The following is a 17500-nucleotide window of genomic DNA, read 5'->3' on the forward strand; positions in this document are numbered from 1 at the left end:
TAAAATATAAAATGAAATATTCAAATGATTTTTCATCGAATGACTATTCATCTATTGTATTTTCACGTAAATAGGGGCAAGAAAGTTCTATGGAAAAATGGTGGTTCAATTCGATGTTGTATAAAGGAAAATTAGAATACAGGTGTGGGCTAAGTAAATCAATCGATAGGTTTGGTGATCCTATTGAAAAAACCAGTGTAAGTGAGGATCCGGTTATAAACGATATGGATAAAAAGATTCATAGTTGGAGTGAAAGTTCTAGTTACAGTAATGCTAATCATTTAGTGGGTGTCAGGGACGTTCGTAATTTTATCTCTGATGACACCTTTTTAGTTAGAGATAGTAATAGGAATATTTATTCCATATATTTTGATATTACTAATCAAATTTTTGAGATTGACAATGATCCTTCTTTACTGAGTGAACGAGAAAGTTCTTTTTTTAGTTATTGGACTTATGCTTATCTGAAGAATGGATCGAAGAATGACGATCCGCCCTGTGATCATTCCATGTATGATACTAAATACAGTTGGAATAATCACATTACTAGGTGCATTAACTCTTATCTTGGTTCTCAAATTTGTATTGAGAGTTCCTTTTTAAGTAGTAGTGACAATTCCAGTGACAGTTACATTTATAGTTCCATTTATGGTGAAAGTAGAAATAGTGGGAGCTCCAGTATAAGAACTAGCAGGAATGGTATTGATTTCACTCGAAGAGAAAATTCTACTGATTTCGATTTGACTCAAAAATATAGGCATTTGTGGGTTCAATGCGAAAATTGTTATGGATTAAATTATAAGAAACTTTTGAAGTCCAAAATGAATATTTGTGACCAATGTGGATATCATTTGAAAATGAGTAGTTCAGATCGAATCGAGCTTTCGATTGATCCAGGTACTTGGGATCCTATGGATGAAGACATGGTTTCTCTGGATCCTATTGAATTTCATTCGGAGGAGGAACCTTATAAAGATCGTATTGATTCTTATCAAAGAAAGACAGGATTAACCGATGCTGTTCAAACAGGCACAGGTCGACTAAACGGTATTCCCATAGCAATTGGAGTTATGGATTTTCAGTTTATGGGGGGTAGTATGGGATCCGTAGTAGGCGAGAAAATCACCCGTTTGATCGAGTACGCTACCAATAAATTTTTACCTCTGATTCTAGTGTGTTCTTCCGGAGGAGCACGTATGCAAGAAGGAAGCTTGAGCTTGATGCAAATGGCTAAAATATCTGCTGCTTTATATGATTATCAATCCCATAAAAAGTTATTCTATGTATCAATCCTTACATCTCCTACTACTGGTGGGGTAACGGCTAGTTTTGGGATGTTGGGGGATATCATTATTGCCGAACCGAATGCTTATATTGCATTCGCAGGTAAAAGAGTAATTGAACAAACATTGAATAAGATAGTACCTGAAGGTTCACAAGCGGCTGAATATTTATTTGATAAGGGCTTATTCGATCCAATTGTACCACGTAATCCTTTAAAGGGTGTTCTGAGTGAGTTATTTAAGCTTCACGCTTTTTTTCCTTTGAATTAAAATTCACTTATTAAGTTAAGTAGAGCCTTAAGTCAAATTATTTTTATTTAATTTAGTTACATTTTTGTATTTGTAGCGAACAATTAGATAGTTTATCGGAATCAAAGTAAAAATTCTAAGGAAGAATTTCTTTTTTCTTTGGTGACATAATCATAATATTTAATTGTAAATTGTATAAAGAATCGTGCGGATAATTCTTTTTTTTATACCGATATTACTGATTATTAATTAGGAAACCTCTATCTCTATCAACAAGATAAAAAAAATGGTTCCTTCTTCGAAATTCAAATTGGGCAAGGCAAATAAAATAAACCTAAGGTCATCTTTCCTTCTTGCTTCGTATGTATAGTATATATAATTCAAATATAGAAAATATAGATATAGAGTATCTTTTCTTTCTACTCTATCTTCCGAGAATCTCTATTTTTACTAAGAATCCTGTTGTTGGATTGAATTCTAACGAATCCTTCGGGAATTTGTAAGAAACTCTTTATTTATTAAATAAAATAAAAATGAGAATTCAATTCTAATTTTAAGACAAGAATAGAATAGATTATCATACGTATATTTCTATATTTCATGTAGAAAGATAAAGAAGAATAAGTCTCATTTATTTAATTATCTATTCCTTGCACTTATTATTTAATATATATACTCACTTAGATATACTCAATCTAATTATATACGAATTAGAATTATTCTAAGATATCTTTCTAACAATAACAGGTACAAATATTAAATCGAGGTACCCATTCTATGACAACTCTTAACAACTTACCCTCTCTCTTTGTGCCTTTAGTGGGCCTAGTATTTCCGGCAATTGCAATGGCTTCTTTATCTCTTCATGTTCAAAAAAACAAGATTTTTTAGATTCGATAGGTGCAAATCTTATCTATTTTTTTTCAAGACTTAGATATAGATAACACAGATATCTATTTAGTAGTAGTAGAATATGGCGGTTTCCTCCGAACATAGATCTTATGTATGCGTAAATATATGGGTAAATAAATTATAGCAATTTTCAAATAGATCGGAATCGAGGTGGATGTATGAAATGTAAAGTCAATGTATCTATATGTGGATATCTATAGGAGATCATAGAAAAGGGATATTCTTATTTTAGACCTAACCAATTGGATCTAACCAATTAGATGAATTACTCCTAAAGGGTTACATTCGAATGATGCTAGTTGATGAGAGTTACTTCGGAAACAAAAAAAGGAAAGTCAAATTCATTTGGACTATTTTCTCAATTCCAATAAAATGCAACTGGATCTAGTATGAGTTGGCGATCAGAACATATATGGATAGAACTTATAGTGGGGTCTCGAAAAATAAGTAATTTCTGCTGGGCCTTTATCCTTTTTTTAGGTTCACTAGGATTCGTATTAGTTGGATCTTCCAGTTATCTCGGTAAGAATTTGATATCTTTAGTTCCCTCTCAACAAATTCTTTTTTTTCCACAAGGGATCGTGATGTCTTTCTACGGTATCGCAGGTCTCTTTATTAGTTCCTATTTGTGGTGCACAATTTCGTGGAATGTAGGTAGTGGCTATGATCGATTCGATAGAAAAGAAGGAATAGTGTGTATTTTTCGTTGGGGATTTCCTGGAAAAAATCGTCGCATCTTCCTACGATTTCGTATGAAAGATATTCAGTCCATCCGAATAGAAGTTAAAGAGGGTATTTATGCTCGTCGTGTCCTTTATATGGAAATCAAAGGACAGGGGGCCGTTCCCTTGACGCGTACTGATGAGAATTTGACTCCGCGTGAAATTGAGCAAAAAGCCGCCGAATTGGCCTATTTCTTGCGCGTACCGATTGAAGTATTTTGAAATGAACTTGAACTGAAGAAGAAATTCTTTCCCATCGGCAGGGAAAAAATTCAAGAATTCTCTTTTCTTTCTTCAGCATAGCATAGCTTAATAAAGTTTTTTCAGAACGTTCATTCGATCCAAAGTAGACGTATATGGAACATCCATAAAACGAAACTTTTTTTGTCCGCATAAAAAATGATTTATGCGTATGGAAATCCACTCAACTCAATTCAGTAAAAAACAAGTAAAAGTAACAAATCGAAATAAAATAATAGATTCATCTCGTATATCAAAACATTTCGGAATAAAGGATTTCTCTTTTTATTTTCAATATGAATTGATAGGTTAGATACAAATAGATCATATCTTGTAAATGCTCTCTCCTTTCTTTTGTCAATCGACCTTTCTTTTTTTTTTATCTTTTCTTTTGTGTTTCTTAATGATCAAAGGCAAAGGACTGCTTGTATCTCTTATAAGGATAACTTTTCTGTCTTGTTTTGCCACTCATTTTTGATCATTAGTTTTTGAATTTGTGATCGTTAGATCAGAATATTCTTCATAAATCTCGCTCCATTTTTCCTGGACTATAACTGTGGGTAGCCGGCCATTTTTTTTTCGAAAGATTTTCTTTTTTGATAGAAAGGACAAGGGGAGTTCTTTTGGCTTGAAATCCGAATAATATTCATTACTTGCTTGAATTGGTTGGTTCTTTCAAGCATTCATCGAAAAGGGCTTCGAATTTGATCAATTCAATTGAGGTATCTGGAAACAATATTTTTTCTTATTTCTTCATTCGAAACGGGCTCTTATTCTATTTCTGTATTCTTTCTAAATTCAAGGACTCATTACTAAATCACAAATAAAAAACAGGGAATAGATTCATAGGTCCGATGCCTTGGAATAGAACTTAGGGTTAATAGAAATAGTAGATCACATAGATTCAACAAATGAGGTGGGTTCATTAACAATTCAAAGATGAAAAAATGGCAAAAAAGAAAGCATTTCTTCCTCTTCTATATCTTACATCTAGAGTATTTTTGCCCTGGTGGATCTCTCTCTCATTTAATAAATGTCTTGAATTTTGGATTACTAATTGGTGGAATACTAGGCAATCCGAAACTTTTTTGACTGATATTCAAGAAAAGAGTATTCTAGAAAAATTCATAGAATTGGAAGAACTCTTACTCTTGGACGAAATGATAAAAGAATACCCGGAAACACATCTACAAACACTTCGTATAGGAATTCACAAAGAAACGATCCAATTGATCAAGATGCACAATGAGGATCATATCCATATGATTTTGCACTTATCGACAAATATAACCTCTTTCATTATTTTAAGTGGTTATTCTATTCTGGGTAATGAAGAACTTGCTATTCTTAACTCTTGGGTTCAAGAATTCCTATATAACTTAAGTGACACAATAAAAGCTTTTTCTATTCTTTTATTAACTGATTTATGTATCGGATTCCATTCGCCCCATGGTTGGGAACTAATGATTGGCTATGTCTACAAAGATTTTGGATTTGCTCACAACGATCAAATTATATCTGGTCTTGTTTCTACTTTTCCAGTCATTCTGGATACAATTTTTAAATATTGGATCTTCCGGTATTTAAATCGTGTATCTCCATCACTTGTAGTGATTTATCATTCAATGAATGACTGATCCAACTATAATATTTGTTACTTTGTAACATAAGGTACATAAGCAAAGCATTTCAATTTTAAGACGTACTTACTCTTTCTACCCTACAGGGATTTCTCCTACTCCTATATTCCAGTAAAATGATTTCAGTACAGTAAATAGCAGAATTGTGGATAGGGAACTATACAAGCGACCTACCTAATTTTATTGTAGAAATTTTCGGGATCAATGATTGGACCATGCAAACTAAAAACACCTTTTCTTGGATAAAGAAAGAGATTATTCGATCTATTTCCGTATCGCTAATGATATATATCATAACTCGGACATCCATTTCCAATGCATATCCCATTTTTGCACAGCAGGGTTATGAAAATCCACGAGAAGCGACCGGGCGTATTGTATGTGCCAATTGCCATTTAGCTAATAAGCCCGTGGATATTGAGGTTCCGCAAGCGGTACTTCCTGATACTGTATTTGAAGCGGTTGTTCGAATTCCTTATGATATGCAAGTTAAACAAGTTCTTGCTAATGGTAAAAGGGGAGGTTTGAATGTGGGGACTGTTCTTATTTTACCTGAGGGATTTGAATTAGCCCCCCCCGATCGTATTTCGCCCGAGATGAAAGAAAAGATAGGAAATCTGTCTTTTCAGAGCTATCGCCCCACTAAAAAAAATATTCTTGTGATAGGTCCTGTTTCTGGTCAGAAATATAGTGAAGTCACCTTTCCTATTCTTTCCCCGGACCCCGCTACTAATAAAGATGTTCACTTCTTAAAATATCCCATATATGTAGGTGGGAACAGAGGAAGGGGTCAGATTTATCCCGATGGGAGCAAGAGTAACAATACAGTTTATAATGCTACAGCGGCTGGTGTAGTAAGTAAAATCATACGAAAAGAAAAAGGGGGGTACGAAATAACCATATCGGATGCGTCAGATGAACGTCAAGTGGTTGATATTATCCCCCCAGGGCCAGAACTTCTTGTTTCCGAAGGCGAATCTATCAAAGTTGATCAGCCATTAACGAGTAATCCTAATGTGGGTGGATTTGGTCAAGGGGATGCGGAAATAGTACTTCAAGATCCATTCCGTGTCCAAGGCCTTTTGTTCTTCTTGGCATCTGTTATTTTGGCACAAATATTTTTGGTTCTTAAGAAGAAACAGTTTGAGAAGGTTCAATTGTCCGAAATGAATTTCTAGATTCTCGGATTTCCAATATCAAGTTCGTAAAAAGAATCAAATTCTTGTTTTGGGAATTCAATTATGTTCTGTATATGTTATGTATGATCAAAAATTATGAAAAGCTTTTTGCTTGTTTCTATTCCAGATGTCGATATCGGGAATTATTTGTACCGCATTCCTAGTCATAGTATGTATATTGTGAAGAAGATTATTTTACTTTATCCCTTCTTTTTTTTTCAAGCCAAATTCGAGCGGTGTCACTAGGTCACTCTTGTGAGATTGAAATGTCATAGAATGGATCAATCTTTTTCTATTCTAATAGAATAACATCTAAAATTTCACTGGATACTAAACATAAGATAAGTAAGTGGAGAATAGAAAACAAAGGATTATTCGCCTTCTTCTTCTTAGTCTTTTCTTTGACACAAGAAAGGAATTTTCTACATTTCTTTCTTGTGTCTACATAAAAACGGTTTTTGATCCCGTTCGTCAAAAATTACTATCCTTATTAGTTTCTATTTTTTCCATGTTTATCAGAACCCTTTTTTTATATTTATTACGTATACATATAGAAAGTAGTGAACAAACAAAAAAAAAATAGAGGGAAATCTTTTGATAAAATAGAACTTATTCTAATGGACTTAGAAAAAATTCAACTTTGATGAGATACTAAATAGAGTAGAGTAAGGATAAGGATCTATTCGAAAAGGATTTGCTTTGCATAATAGCTGATCGACAGAAATATATATTGTAATTGTGTCATTCAGGAAAATGAAATCGAGCGATTCCTTCTTTCTTCTAACTTTGAAAGATAGATAAGATACTATCCGCGAATAAGGGATGCTCTAAATTAATTAATGAAGTTTTCAAAAACATTATAAGAAATGAAGTTTTTTTTTCAAAATAGGGAAAAGTTATTTTTTTTATTTATACTAATAAAATATTATGAAAGCTTAAGAAGGCTTAAGAAGGCTTAAGAAGGCAAGGATCCACTTGCCTTCTTAAGCTTTCATGTCTCCAACTCAGTTCATCTTATTATTAGATTATTACAGAGATGAACCCAACCCGGAGTATGAACCATAAAAGAAAATACCTATTAAACCGATCACAAGAATACCAGTTACAGTACCTATTATCCAAAGAGGAATCCTTCCAGTAGTATCGGCCATTTATCCCGCTTCCCTCCACCATTTCTTTCATCAAGTTGTCATGCTAAAGACATAAACAGCCATAGATAATTATGAGATGTAATCCTTCCGAATGGGTTAAGATAATTCTTATTATTATTTAGTATTCTACTATTCTTTTTTCTTCTCTTAATTGAAGAAATAATTGGAAAATAAAACAGCAAGTACAAAAATGAGTAATAACCCCCAGTAGAGACTGGTACGATTCAATTCAACATTTTGTTCGTTCGGGTTTGATTGTGTCATAGCTCTATAATTTGTATTAGGTTTATCGTTGGATGAACTGCATTGCTGATATTGACCCTAAAAAAGAAACGGTAGGTACAGCTAGTCCATGAACAGCTAACCATCGCACTGTAAAAATTGGATAGGTTCGATCTATGGTCATTGGGTCCTCCTAAAAAGATCTACTAAATTCATCGAGTTGTTCCAAAGGGTCAAAACGGCCAGTTATTAATGGAATTCCTTGTCGGCTCTCTGTAAAATATTCGTTTGGGCGAGGGCTTCCAAACACATCATAAGCTAAACCCGTGCTGACGAATAACCAACCCGCAATGAATAGGGAAGGTATAGTAATACTATGAATAACCCAGTATCGAATACTGGTGATAATATCAGCAAAAGAACGTTCTCCTGTGCTTCCAGACATGCTGAGCTCCACATATTCTTGTACAGTTAAAGGGGGGATCGATTCCATAAAAGATGATATCAGTAAATGGAAATTCACTGAAGTTCCATCCTTGTTAGATCGTCAATATTGTACCAAGGGTGTTTTTCGAGTATACCGAATCAGTATAGCTATCCTTATTCTGACACAGCAACGCAATTTTAATGAGTATGGAAATGAAGTACTCGATAATTTCTTTATTATTTTCTTGTTGCTTGTCGATGTAGAATCATGCATGTATTATTCAATATTCAATTTCTTGAATTTCTATAAGGTTTCTTTCTCTCCATTTTTTCCACAATTCAATTCGATACGAAATTGAAAAATCTCCTTTTCAGAGTTATAAGCTTAAACTGTAGAAAAGTTTTTTGTTGTTCTCTTTTTTTTTCATTTTAAGAAGAATTGTTCATTCGTAGAGTAACAAGTAAAAGGGGTAGATAGTATTGAAAAAAAAAGAGAACAAACAAAAAAAATAGAATTGGAATAATCAATATTCGTGATGCACACATTGTTTTCTTGTATTAGATCGAAAGGTTCTTTCTGGAACTAGCTCTGAGAGTGGGAATTTATGATATGAAAAGACAATTTCTATTTCTAATAAATATGGAAAAAAATGTAGAACCTAGAAAAGAAAGGAAAAATTATAGGAATTACTAGTCTTAGAATCTAGTTGGACAAAAATAAAGATTTTATTTTCGAGTGATCTGATCAGTTGTGCGATACCTTTTTTATTTTTACTTTATTTATTTAAATTTTTACTCATTAAATTCAGTAGTAGGTTCATTCACATAATATCTCAAATGACAAGAAAAAAAGGTGTTATTGTTATAAGGTCACTCTTTATTCGAAAATCGAAAAATAGATTCGATACGATTAAAAAAAAAGATCAAAAGAAAAGAGAAATGATTTTCGAATTTTGTTCTATATGGATTCAAATTTCTTATTATTTTATTTTAATATTAGTCTACTCAAGAATTGTCTAATGAATCCCTTGATTCGAAATTAAATGATTAATTGATCTCTTTTTCTACCTCCCTTACTCTATGTTTTTGTTAATCCCGTCTATAATGATTGATGAATTAACAACTGTCAATTGAACTTATTCTTTCATTTGAATTGGTATTTTTGCTTATCTTCGTATCTTGAAACTTAGGGAAGTACTTTAGAAACATATGTATAAAAAGAACACATTTCATTTAGCTCCTTCATCTTCATGCTTACTATAACTAGTTATTTTGGTTTTCTACTAGCAGCTTTAACTATAACCTCAGCTCTCTTTATTGGTCTGACCAAGATACGACTTATTTGAAATTAATTGAATGAACACAACGCATAAAAAGAAATATTTCTGTGGTATTCATAGACTGACTCTATAGTTCCTTACCCGATCAATTTCCAATTCGTGGTCATTGAGATTCATGGGCAATGCGGATTAATATGTAGGGATAGATATTACCTCTCCTTTTTCCCTTTCCAAAAAATTGAAATGATTGAAGTTTTTCTATTTGGAATTGTCTTAGGTCTAATTCCTATTACTTTAGCTGGATTATTTGTAACTGCATATTTACAATACAGACGTGGTGATCAGTTGGACCTTTGATTAAATTAATCAACATCTTTTTTTTTAATTGACCTCCTCTTTTCTTTAATCCAAAGGAGGTCAAATTAAGATTACTCTTCAATTATTTAAGTGTAATTTTGGACTAACCTAACCAAGACTGGAATCACGCTCTGTAGGATTTGAACCTACGACATCGGGTTTTGGAGACCCACGTTCTACCGAACTGAACTAAGAGCGCTTTCTTATCTTCTTATCATTATCACACTAGCTAAAACTAAAAAGAGGATTTTTTTTCTAACCCGAATACATCTTGTATGCATAAGACTATCATATAGAATATGATATAATAAAATAAAGATTATGTATGCCTGATTTTAATCGATTTCAATGAATCCCTCGTTACTGCTCAGACGAGAAGTAATAGGTAGGGATGACAGGATTTGAACCCGTGACATTTTGTACCCAAAACAAACGCGCTACCAAGCTGCGCTACATCCCTTTCAATTGGTCTACAGTGTCATTTTATAGAATCCCTGTCTTGTTTTCAAAATCCTTATTTTTTCCATTGATATATCCAAGTTATCTTGACATTTTTTTTTTATTCTCATGTAACATATAATAATAATAGAAGGCTTATATACACATGAATCTGAAACCCATCGTAAAAAATAACTAAAAAAAAAAAGAATATTTTTTTGGAATGCTCAGTCGGAAGGGACGTCTTTTTCGGTTTTAAGAAAAGGAAAATCTTATCTACCGAATCATTGTAAATTTCAATTGGAATTAGGAATTCCGTGTACAAATACAAGCGGTCCTTAACTACTTACATAGTTTATATTATATCGGATCATATATGGATTACCATTAGGCATTACAATAAATAATACAATAAATAAAAAGAATAAAGAAGGAGGATTTAAAATGCGAGATCTAAAAACATATCTTTCCGTGGCACCGGTACTAAGTACTCTATGGTTTGGGGCTTTAGCAGGTCTTTTGATAGAGATCAATCGTTTATTTCCGGATGCGTTGACATTCCCTTTTTTCTCATTCTAGTTATTGACATGGGAAGGGGTGAAGAAGATTAGAGATAGAATCAAAAGATTTGTGACTAATCCCTCCCCCTCTTTTCTTTTTTTTTTTTAGATAAAATAGAATTCAATACAATATAATAAGTAGAAGTAAAATAAAGAAAGGAGGAAAGAGAAATAAAAAAGTAGATTCAACCTCGGCAAAATTCGGGTTTAGTCTCCAATTCCATTTAGAAATAATATTGTGAGAACAGAAATGTGTCTAGGGCAAGAAGATCATACAAGATCTTTTAATGAAATACTGTACATTGAATCGAATTCGATTCAAAATATACCTAAATATTAGTTTGTTGTTTTACTTCTTATTTTTTTTATTTCTTTTTTCGCGGAAAGTAGAAGAGTTGGTTGAATCAAAAACGCAAAGGAGGTTCATGGCCAAGGGTAAAGATGTCCGAGTAACGGTTATTTTAGAATGTACCAACTGTGTTCGAAACGGTCTTAATAAGGAATCAAGGGGTCTTTCCAGATATATTACTCAAAAGAATCGACACAATACGCCTAGTCGATTGGAATTGATAAAATTCTGTCCCTATTGTTACAAACATACGATTCACGGGGAGATAAAGAAATAACTCGAATCAAGTGCCTGTGTGTCACTCTTACAAGGAACATGAAAAGGACATATTCTATATATACCATATTATTCTATATATTCTAGTTAACATAATTTAACTAACTAAAAAAAAAAGCCAAATAAAATCCTATATTTTATTTTGAATTCAAAATCTTTTTGGATCAGATTGAAATAGGATTTTGGGGATAAGGAATAAACAAACCATGGAAAAATCCAAGCGACTCTTTCTTAAATCCAAGCGATCTTTTCGTAGGCGTTTGCCCCCGATCCAATCGGGGGATCGAATTGATTATAGAAACATGAGTTTAATTAGTCGATTTATTAGTGAACAAGGAAAAATATTATCTAGACGGGTAAATAGATTAACCTTAAAACAACAACGATTAATTACTATTGCTATAAAACAAGCTCGTATTTTATCTTTGTTACCTTTTCTTAATAATGAGAAACAATTTGAAAGAAGCGAGTCGACCTCCGGAGCTACTGGTCTTAGAACCCTAAATAAATAAAAAAAAAAGTAGACTTACTTTACTCCTCAATTGAACCCAAATTCAAATTCAAATCCGAACTCAAACACAGATTGATATTTTGTTCGAAAAATTGTAAGAAAAAAAATTGGGGAAGAAGAAGAAATCTTTTTTTATTGGATATTGGACATATTCGCTCATTTAATTTTGAGCGACTTTATCATATTCTCTTTATCATACTAATTTCTACTCTACCTTCCCGGAGTTCATTCTCCAGCGAACTCCATTTAAAATATTCTGACGACTTCCTTACAATTTCCTTTTTTATTTTATGATCTCATTAGAAATCATATAAAGACAATTCCTATTTAATATAGCTATTTGTGCAAGTATTTTACGATTAAGAAGCAACTGTCTCTTGTACAGATTGTGTATTAATCTACTATAACTATAGGATACTCTATTCTCGCGAATTACTGCATTTATCCGAGTGATCCACAAACGACGAAAATCTCTCTTTTTCCTATCTCTATCTCGATGAGACGAAACCAAAGATCTTATTTTCTGTTGAATAATTGTTCGAGTAAGTCTTGAACGAGCCCCCCGAAAGCTTGATGCAAATAAACGAATTTTTGTTCTACGTCTCCGAGCTATATATCCTCGTCTAATTCTAGTCATTGAATAAATGAAACTTTCATGAATAACTAATTGATTTCCTTTCTTTCAGTTATTCTTTTCCCTTTTCCTAGTTTATTAATAACAAAACGGATCCTTCCAATGTATAAAATACAAATTCCAATGGCTTTTGCTACTATAACCTTCCCAACCACAATTTGTCTTTTTTTATAGGCATTTCACCTCGAAACGAGTATTGATACTAGGTATCAAAAAACAGAAAAAAGTAATAAATAGAAATGAATAACGAAATAGTGGATTCCATCGTTTCTATGGTTATGTCTTAAACGGTGAGGTCCTCTCTATACACCGGAGTCCCTTATTTCATTTAATCAATGCTATTAGCAACTTGCACAGTTCAAATTCTTTGGCTCTACCCATGAATTATCTAGTAATAGGTCTTTCACAACGAGATCTACCTATACAGTAACGGTATTTAATTATGAAGATTGGCTGGGTAGCTGACCCTCTTAGTCCGTTTTTGCAAGAGTATAGGCATAAGATTTCGGCTTTGAAAATAGGATTTCCCCGCTTAATGGATAACTATTTGTTACCAATGAGGAATGTTTTCTCATCGGAAACCATAAATTTCATATACAATAGAAGAGAATTGAATAGATCTTTTTTTTTTAGTTTTCGATATATAGATATAGATAGTGAATGGCCTTCTTCCTTCCATTTTATACTATTGACTAGTACTGATCATTGATACTGGAAAATGGATTTCCCTTTTTTCTCCCAATGGTGATCTGAACGAGTCGCACATACACCCTAGTACATGTTCCTCGACGTTGAGGACATCCCCCAAGAGCGGGGGATTTCGTAACATTTCTGATTGGCTGTCTTGTGTTTCTAATAAGTTGTTTAATAGTTGGCATGTTGAATCGTATACATAATAAATGGGCTGGTTTAGATCGATCCTAACCGGATGATTATGAATTACTTCTCTATTTAATAGATGAATAGAATATTAGTAAACCCGTTAATAAGTAAGAAGATAAAATCTCAAATCGGCGATTTTCGTCAACTTAATGCTATTTTTTTTTATTCAATCGCTACAAGATCAACAATTCCATGAGCTTGGGCTTCTGTTGCTGACATAAAAACATCCCTTTCCATATCTTCGGATACAACCCATAAGGGTTTGCCCGTTCTTTGTACATAAACTCTTGTGATGGTTTCGCGCAGTTTCAGTAGTTCTTCTGCTTCCAGGATAAATTCTCCCGTTTGCGCCTCATAAAAAGAACTCGCAGGTTGATGTATCATTACCCTGATAATATAACAAATGGTTCCTCTATCTGGTGAGGAGAAGAGATAAAGAATAATAAAAAAAGAAAGATAGAATTGAGCAACCGTACAGGCATCCTTTGCACATTGCATACGGCTATACAATGGAATTCACTTTACCTTCCATTTCCATCGAAGAAAGAGAAAAAAATATAGATATAGGGTTTATCCGATTCAGATCGGGAAATGATCCAATTACCATCCTTCCTTTCGGAGCAGTTAAAAAATACTATGATGGCTCCGTTGCTTTTTATATATTTCTCTCGTCTGTGATTCAGCAATCCCAAAGTTTCTTTTTTTTTTTTTCGTACTCTTTCATAACAATAACATAAATATTGTTAAAAGTTTTCTGTTGTGAAAACAAAAAAGTTTGTGACGCTGAAATGGTAATGGTCACCGATAAATAAGAAAAAATCGAGAATACCCTTTATTTTATACTAATTTCATACTACTCTTTCGATATATAATCTAATGTTTTGAAAAAAAAATTTCTCATATCGAATTCGAAGTGCCATGCTATTATTACTTAATATTCCTATTTCATATGGCGAAGGCATAGTCTTTTTTTTTTGTTCTTAAAAAACTCATTGGCGCCAAGCGTGAGGGAATGCTAGACGTTTGGTAATCTCTCCGCCGACCAGGATAAAAGATCCCATTGAAGCGGCTAATCCCATGCATATTGTATGCACATCGGGTTGCACAAATTGCATAGTATCATAAATAGCTACTCCGGGGATTACCCATCCGCCAGGAGAGTTTATAAACAAATACAGATCCTTGTTATCATTCTCTATACTGAGATATACCATAAGACCAATAAGTTGATTCGAAATCTCGCTATCAACCTCTTGGCCTAAAAAAAGTAATCTTTCTCGATAAAGTCGGTTGATTAGGATAAAATTTGTATCCCTTAAGAGCCGTACATGCACCTTTTGATGCATACGGTTCAACAAAAATTGCGAAAAAAAAAGAATCAATGTGTAGATTCCAGCCCTCTTTCTTTTTTTTTTCATAGCGGGGCCCTTTCTTTTCTAATCTAATTTTAGAATTTCTTAATGAAGCGGCTTTTTTTTCTTCCACTTTTCAAGAAAGATGAGTTTTGGTTTTGTCCCCTTTCCCTCCACAAAAAATCCATTAAACTTATCAAATAAACTTCTCATTGATGTATTGTTTCATCGAGATCTAATCCAAATCACGATGTCATTTTCTTGTTCCTGAATGGGCCTTTTTTCAATTCTTTTAGGTTTATGCTCTACTCCGAGTAAAAAAAATCTGCCCGATTTTGATTTGCACATATAGGACAAATGGCACTAATACTACGTCTTTTTCCTACGACTTACTTCTTTTTCAATTCAATTCATGTCTTCTGCCAATGCCAAATATTCAACGTATTTATCATATTAATTTATCATATTACTCGCTTGATTAAAAGTTTAAGATTACTCTCTTATTATATAAAAAAAAAAGATTTTATGATCTATAATATAAGTAGTAGTAATCATAAATATATTACCAATTGGGTTTTTTTTAAACGGAGTCTGAATACTTCATTTTATTGGTCCAACCATAAATTATTCTATAGACTTTTCTAATTGATAATATAAATTTGAATACCCTCCAAAACAAAAAAGGATATAATTTCACTTGATTTCACTTCACGCTCCAATTTTTTGATAATTCAAAATCTTTTTTGGGCGAAACAGAGGATATCTCGATCGGGGGAGAGAACGGGGAAATCCCATATGACCCAATATATCTGACAAGTCGCACTATACGTCAACCCAAGAGGCATCTTCCTCTCCAGGACTTCGAAAGGGTACTTTTGGAACACCAATAGGCATAAAATGAAAGAAAAAAGAATTAAGTACTATATTTCACTTTGATGTGGAAGCGTAACAATGCGTTTATTTTCTTAATAATCTTAATAATATTGTCTTTTATCATATTTTATCCATAGATTGGGAAAAAAATTCTTACGAATAGGTCTTTTGAATGATTAACAAATATGTATACATTCGTTCATAGAAAATGGGATCAACCCCCATTGCGTATTGGTACTTATCGGGTATAGAATAGATCTGCTTCTCTTTGTTCCTACGAACCGAATTGTTCCATTTTTACTAAAAAAAAATAATAGAACAAATATTAATCCTTTCTCCGAGATAATCCCCTGAAAATGGGAGGTCCATAGCATATTTTTTTCCAATGCAATAAAGTTACATAGTGTCTATTTTTCGTTGATAAAGGGGTATTTACATGGGTTTGCCTTGGTATCGTGTTCATACCGTCGTATTAAATGATCCCGGCCGTTTGCTTTCTGTCCATATAATGCATACAGCTTTAGTTGCTGGTTGGGCCGGTTCGATGGCTCTATATGAATTAGCAGTTTTTGATCCCTCTGATCCCGTTCTTGATCCAATGTGGAGACAAGGTATGTTCGTTATACCCTTCATGACTCGTTTAGGAATAACCAATTCATGGGGCGGCTGGAGTATTACAGGAGGGACTATAACGAATCCGGGTATTTGGAGTTACGAAGGCGTGGCCGGTGCACATATTGTGTTTTCTGGCTTGTGCTTCTTGGCAGCTATCTGGCATTGGGTGTATTGGGATTTAGAAATATTTTGTGATGAGCGTACAGGAAAACCTTCTTTGGATTTGCCAAAAATTTTTGGAATTCATTTATTTCTTTCAGGGGTGGCTTGCTTTGGGTTTGGCGCATTTCATGTAACAGGATTGTATGGTCCTGGAATATGGGTGTCCGATCCTTATGGACTAACTGGAAAGGTACAACCTGTAAATCCAGCGTGGGGTGTAGAAGGTTTTGATCCTTTTGTTCCGGGAGGAATAGCCTCTCATCATATTGCAGCAGGTACTTTAGGCATATTAGCGGGCCTATTTCATCTTAGTGTCCGTCCGCCCCAACGTCTATATAAAGGATTACGTATGGGCAATATTGAAACCGTCCTTTCCAGTAGTATCGCTGCTGTCTTTTTTGCAGCTTTTGTTGTTGCTGGAACTATGTGGTATGGTTCAGCAACTACCCCTATCGAATTATTTGGTCCCACTCGTTATCAATGGGATCAGGGATATTTCCAGCAAGAAATATATCGAAGAGTTGGTGCTGGGCTAGCCAAAAATCAAAGTTTATCAGAAGCTTGGTCTAAAATTCCTGAAAAATTAGCTTTTTATGATTATATCGGTAATAATCCGGCAAAGGGGGGATTATTCAGAGCGGGCTCAATGGACAACGGGGATGGAATAGCTGTTGGGTGGTTAGGACATCCTATCTTTCGAGATAAAGAAGGGCGTGAACTTTTTGTACGTCGTATGCCTACTTTTTTTGAAACATTTCCGGTTGTTTTGGTAGACGGAGACGGAATTGTTCGAGCCGACGTTCCTTTTCGAAGGGCGGAATCGAAGTATAGTGTTGAACAAGTAGGTGTAACTGTTGAGTTCTATGGGGGGGAACTCAATGGAGTCAGTTATAGTGATCCTGCTACTGTGAAAAAATATGCTAGACGTGCCCAATTAGGTGAAATTTTTGAATTAGATCGTGCTACTTTGAAATCCGATGGTGTTTTTCGTAGCAGTCCAAGGGGTTGGTTTACTTTTGGACATGCTTCGTTTGCTCTGCTCTTCTTCTTCGGACACATTTGGCATGGTGCTAGAACCTTGTTCAGAGATGTTTTTGCTGGTATTGACCCGGATTTGGATGCTCAAGTGGAATTTGGAGCATTCCAAAAACTTGGAGATCCAACTACAAGAAGACAAGTAGTCTGATA

General features: G+C 33.8%; 4 protein-coding genes and 2 non-coding genes across 6 annotated transcripts in view; 4 read left to right on the forward strand and 2 right to left on the reverse strand.

Moving 5' to 3' along the window:
- The window catches only part of LOC130137258 (ribulose bisphosphate carboxylase large chain), a 6605-nt gene extending 2237 nt beyond the window's left edge, over positions 1-4368 (forward strand). Inside the window, exon 1 of the mRNA XM_056308064.1 lies at positions 1-4368. This exon is cut by the window's left edge and continues 2237 nt beyond it. The gene's annotated coding sequence lies outside the window, so the exon portion shown is untranslated.
- On the forward strand, positions 4354-5230 carry LOC130137264 (chloroplast envelope membrane protein). The gene has a single exon (XM_056308070.1). The coding sequence runs from the start codon at positions 4354-4356 to the stop codon at positions 5041-5043; it is 690 nt and encodes a 229-aa protein (XP_056164045.1). The 3' UTR covers positions 5044-5230.
- A 31-nt stretch (positions 5231-5261) lies between these two features.
- LOC130137260 (cytochrome f) lies at positions 5262-7759 on the forward strand. Its single transcript, XM_056308066.1, has one exon. It carries the CDS (start codon positions 5262-5264, stop codon positions 6222-6224), a length of 963 nt encoding a protein of 320 aa, XP_056164041.1. The 3' UTR covers positions 6225-7759.
- Positions 7760-9785: 2026 nt separating this feature from the next.
- Positions 9786-9859, reverse strand: TRNAW-CCA (transfer RNA tryptophan (anticodon CCA)). Its single transcript has one exon. It is a non-coding gene; the product is annotated as a tRNA-Trp (tRNA).
- A 187-nt stretch (positions 9860-10046) lies between these two features.
- Positions 10047-10120, reverse strand: TRNAP-UGG (transfer RNA proline (anticodon UGG)). Its single transcript has one exon. It is a non-coding gene; the product is annotated as a tRNA-Pro (tRNA).
- A 5666-nt stretch (positions 10121-15786) lies between these two features.
- The window catches only part of LOC130137256 (photosystem II CP47 reaction center protein), a 1916-nt gene continuing 202 nt past the window's right edge, over positions 15787-17500 (forward strand). Inside the window, exon 1 of the mRNA XM_056308062.1 lies at positions 15787-17500. This exon is cut by the window's right edge and continues 202 nt beyond it. Coding sequence (XP_056164037.1) covers positions 15972-17498 — 1527 coding nt within the window. The 5' untranslated portion in view covers positions 15787-15971 and the 3' untranslated portion in view covers positions 17499-17500.

Source organism: Syzygium oleosum, unplaced genomic scaffold (assembly GCF_021117445.2).
Source record: "Syzygium oleosum isolate NSW1041296 unplaced genomic scaffold, Sole_v2.1 Sole_v2.66, whole genome shotgun sequence".
NCBI classification, from domain to species: domain Eukaryota; kingdom Viridiplantae; phylum Streptophyta; class Magnoliopsida; order Myrtales; family Myrtaceae; genus Syzygium; species Syzygium oleosum.

Bases quoted from the DNA above. Each gene is read 5' to 3' on its own strand.
- LOC130137264 (XM_056308070.1), top strand. From the start codon at position 4,354: ATGGCAAAAAAGAAAGCATTTCTTCCTCTTCTATATCTTACATCTAGA.
- LOC130137260 (XM_056308066.1), top strand. From the start codon at position 5,262: ATGCAAACTAAAAACACCTTTTCTTGGATAAAGAAAGAGATTATTCGA.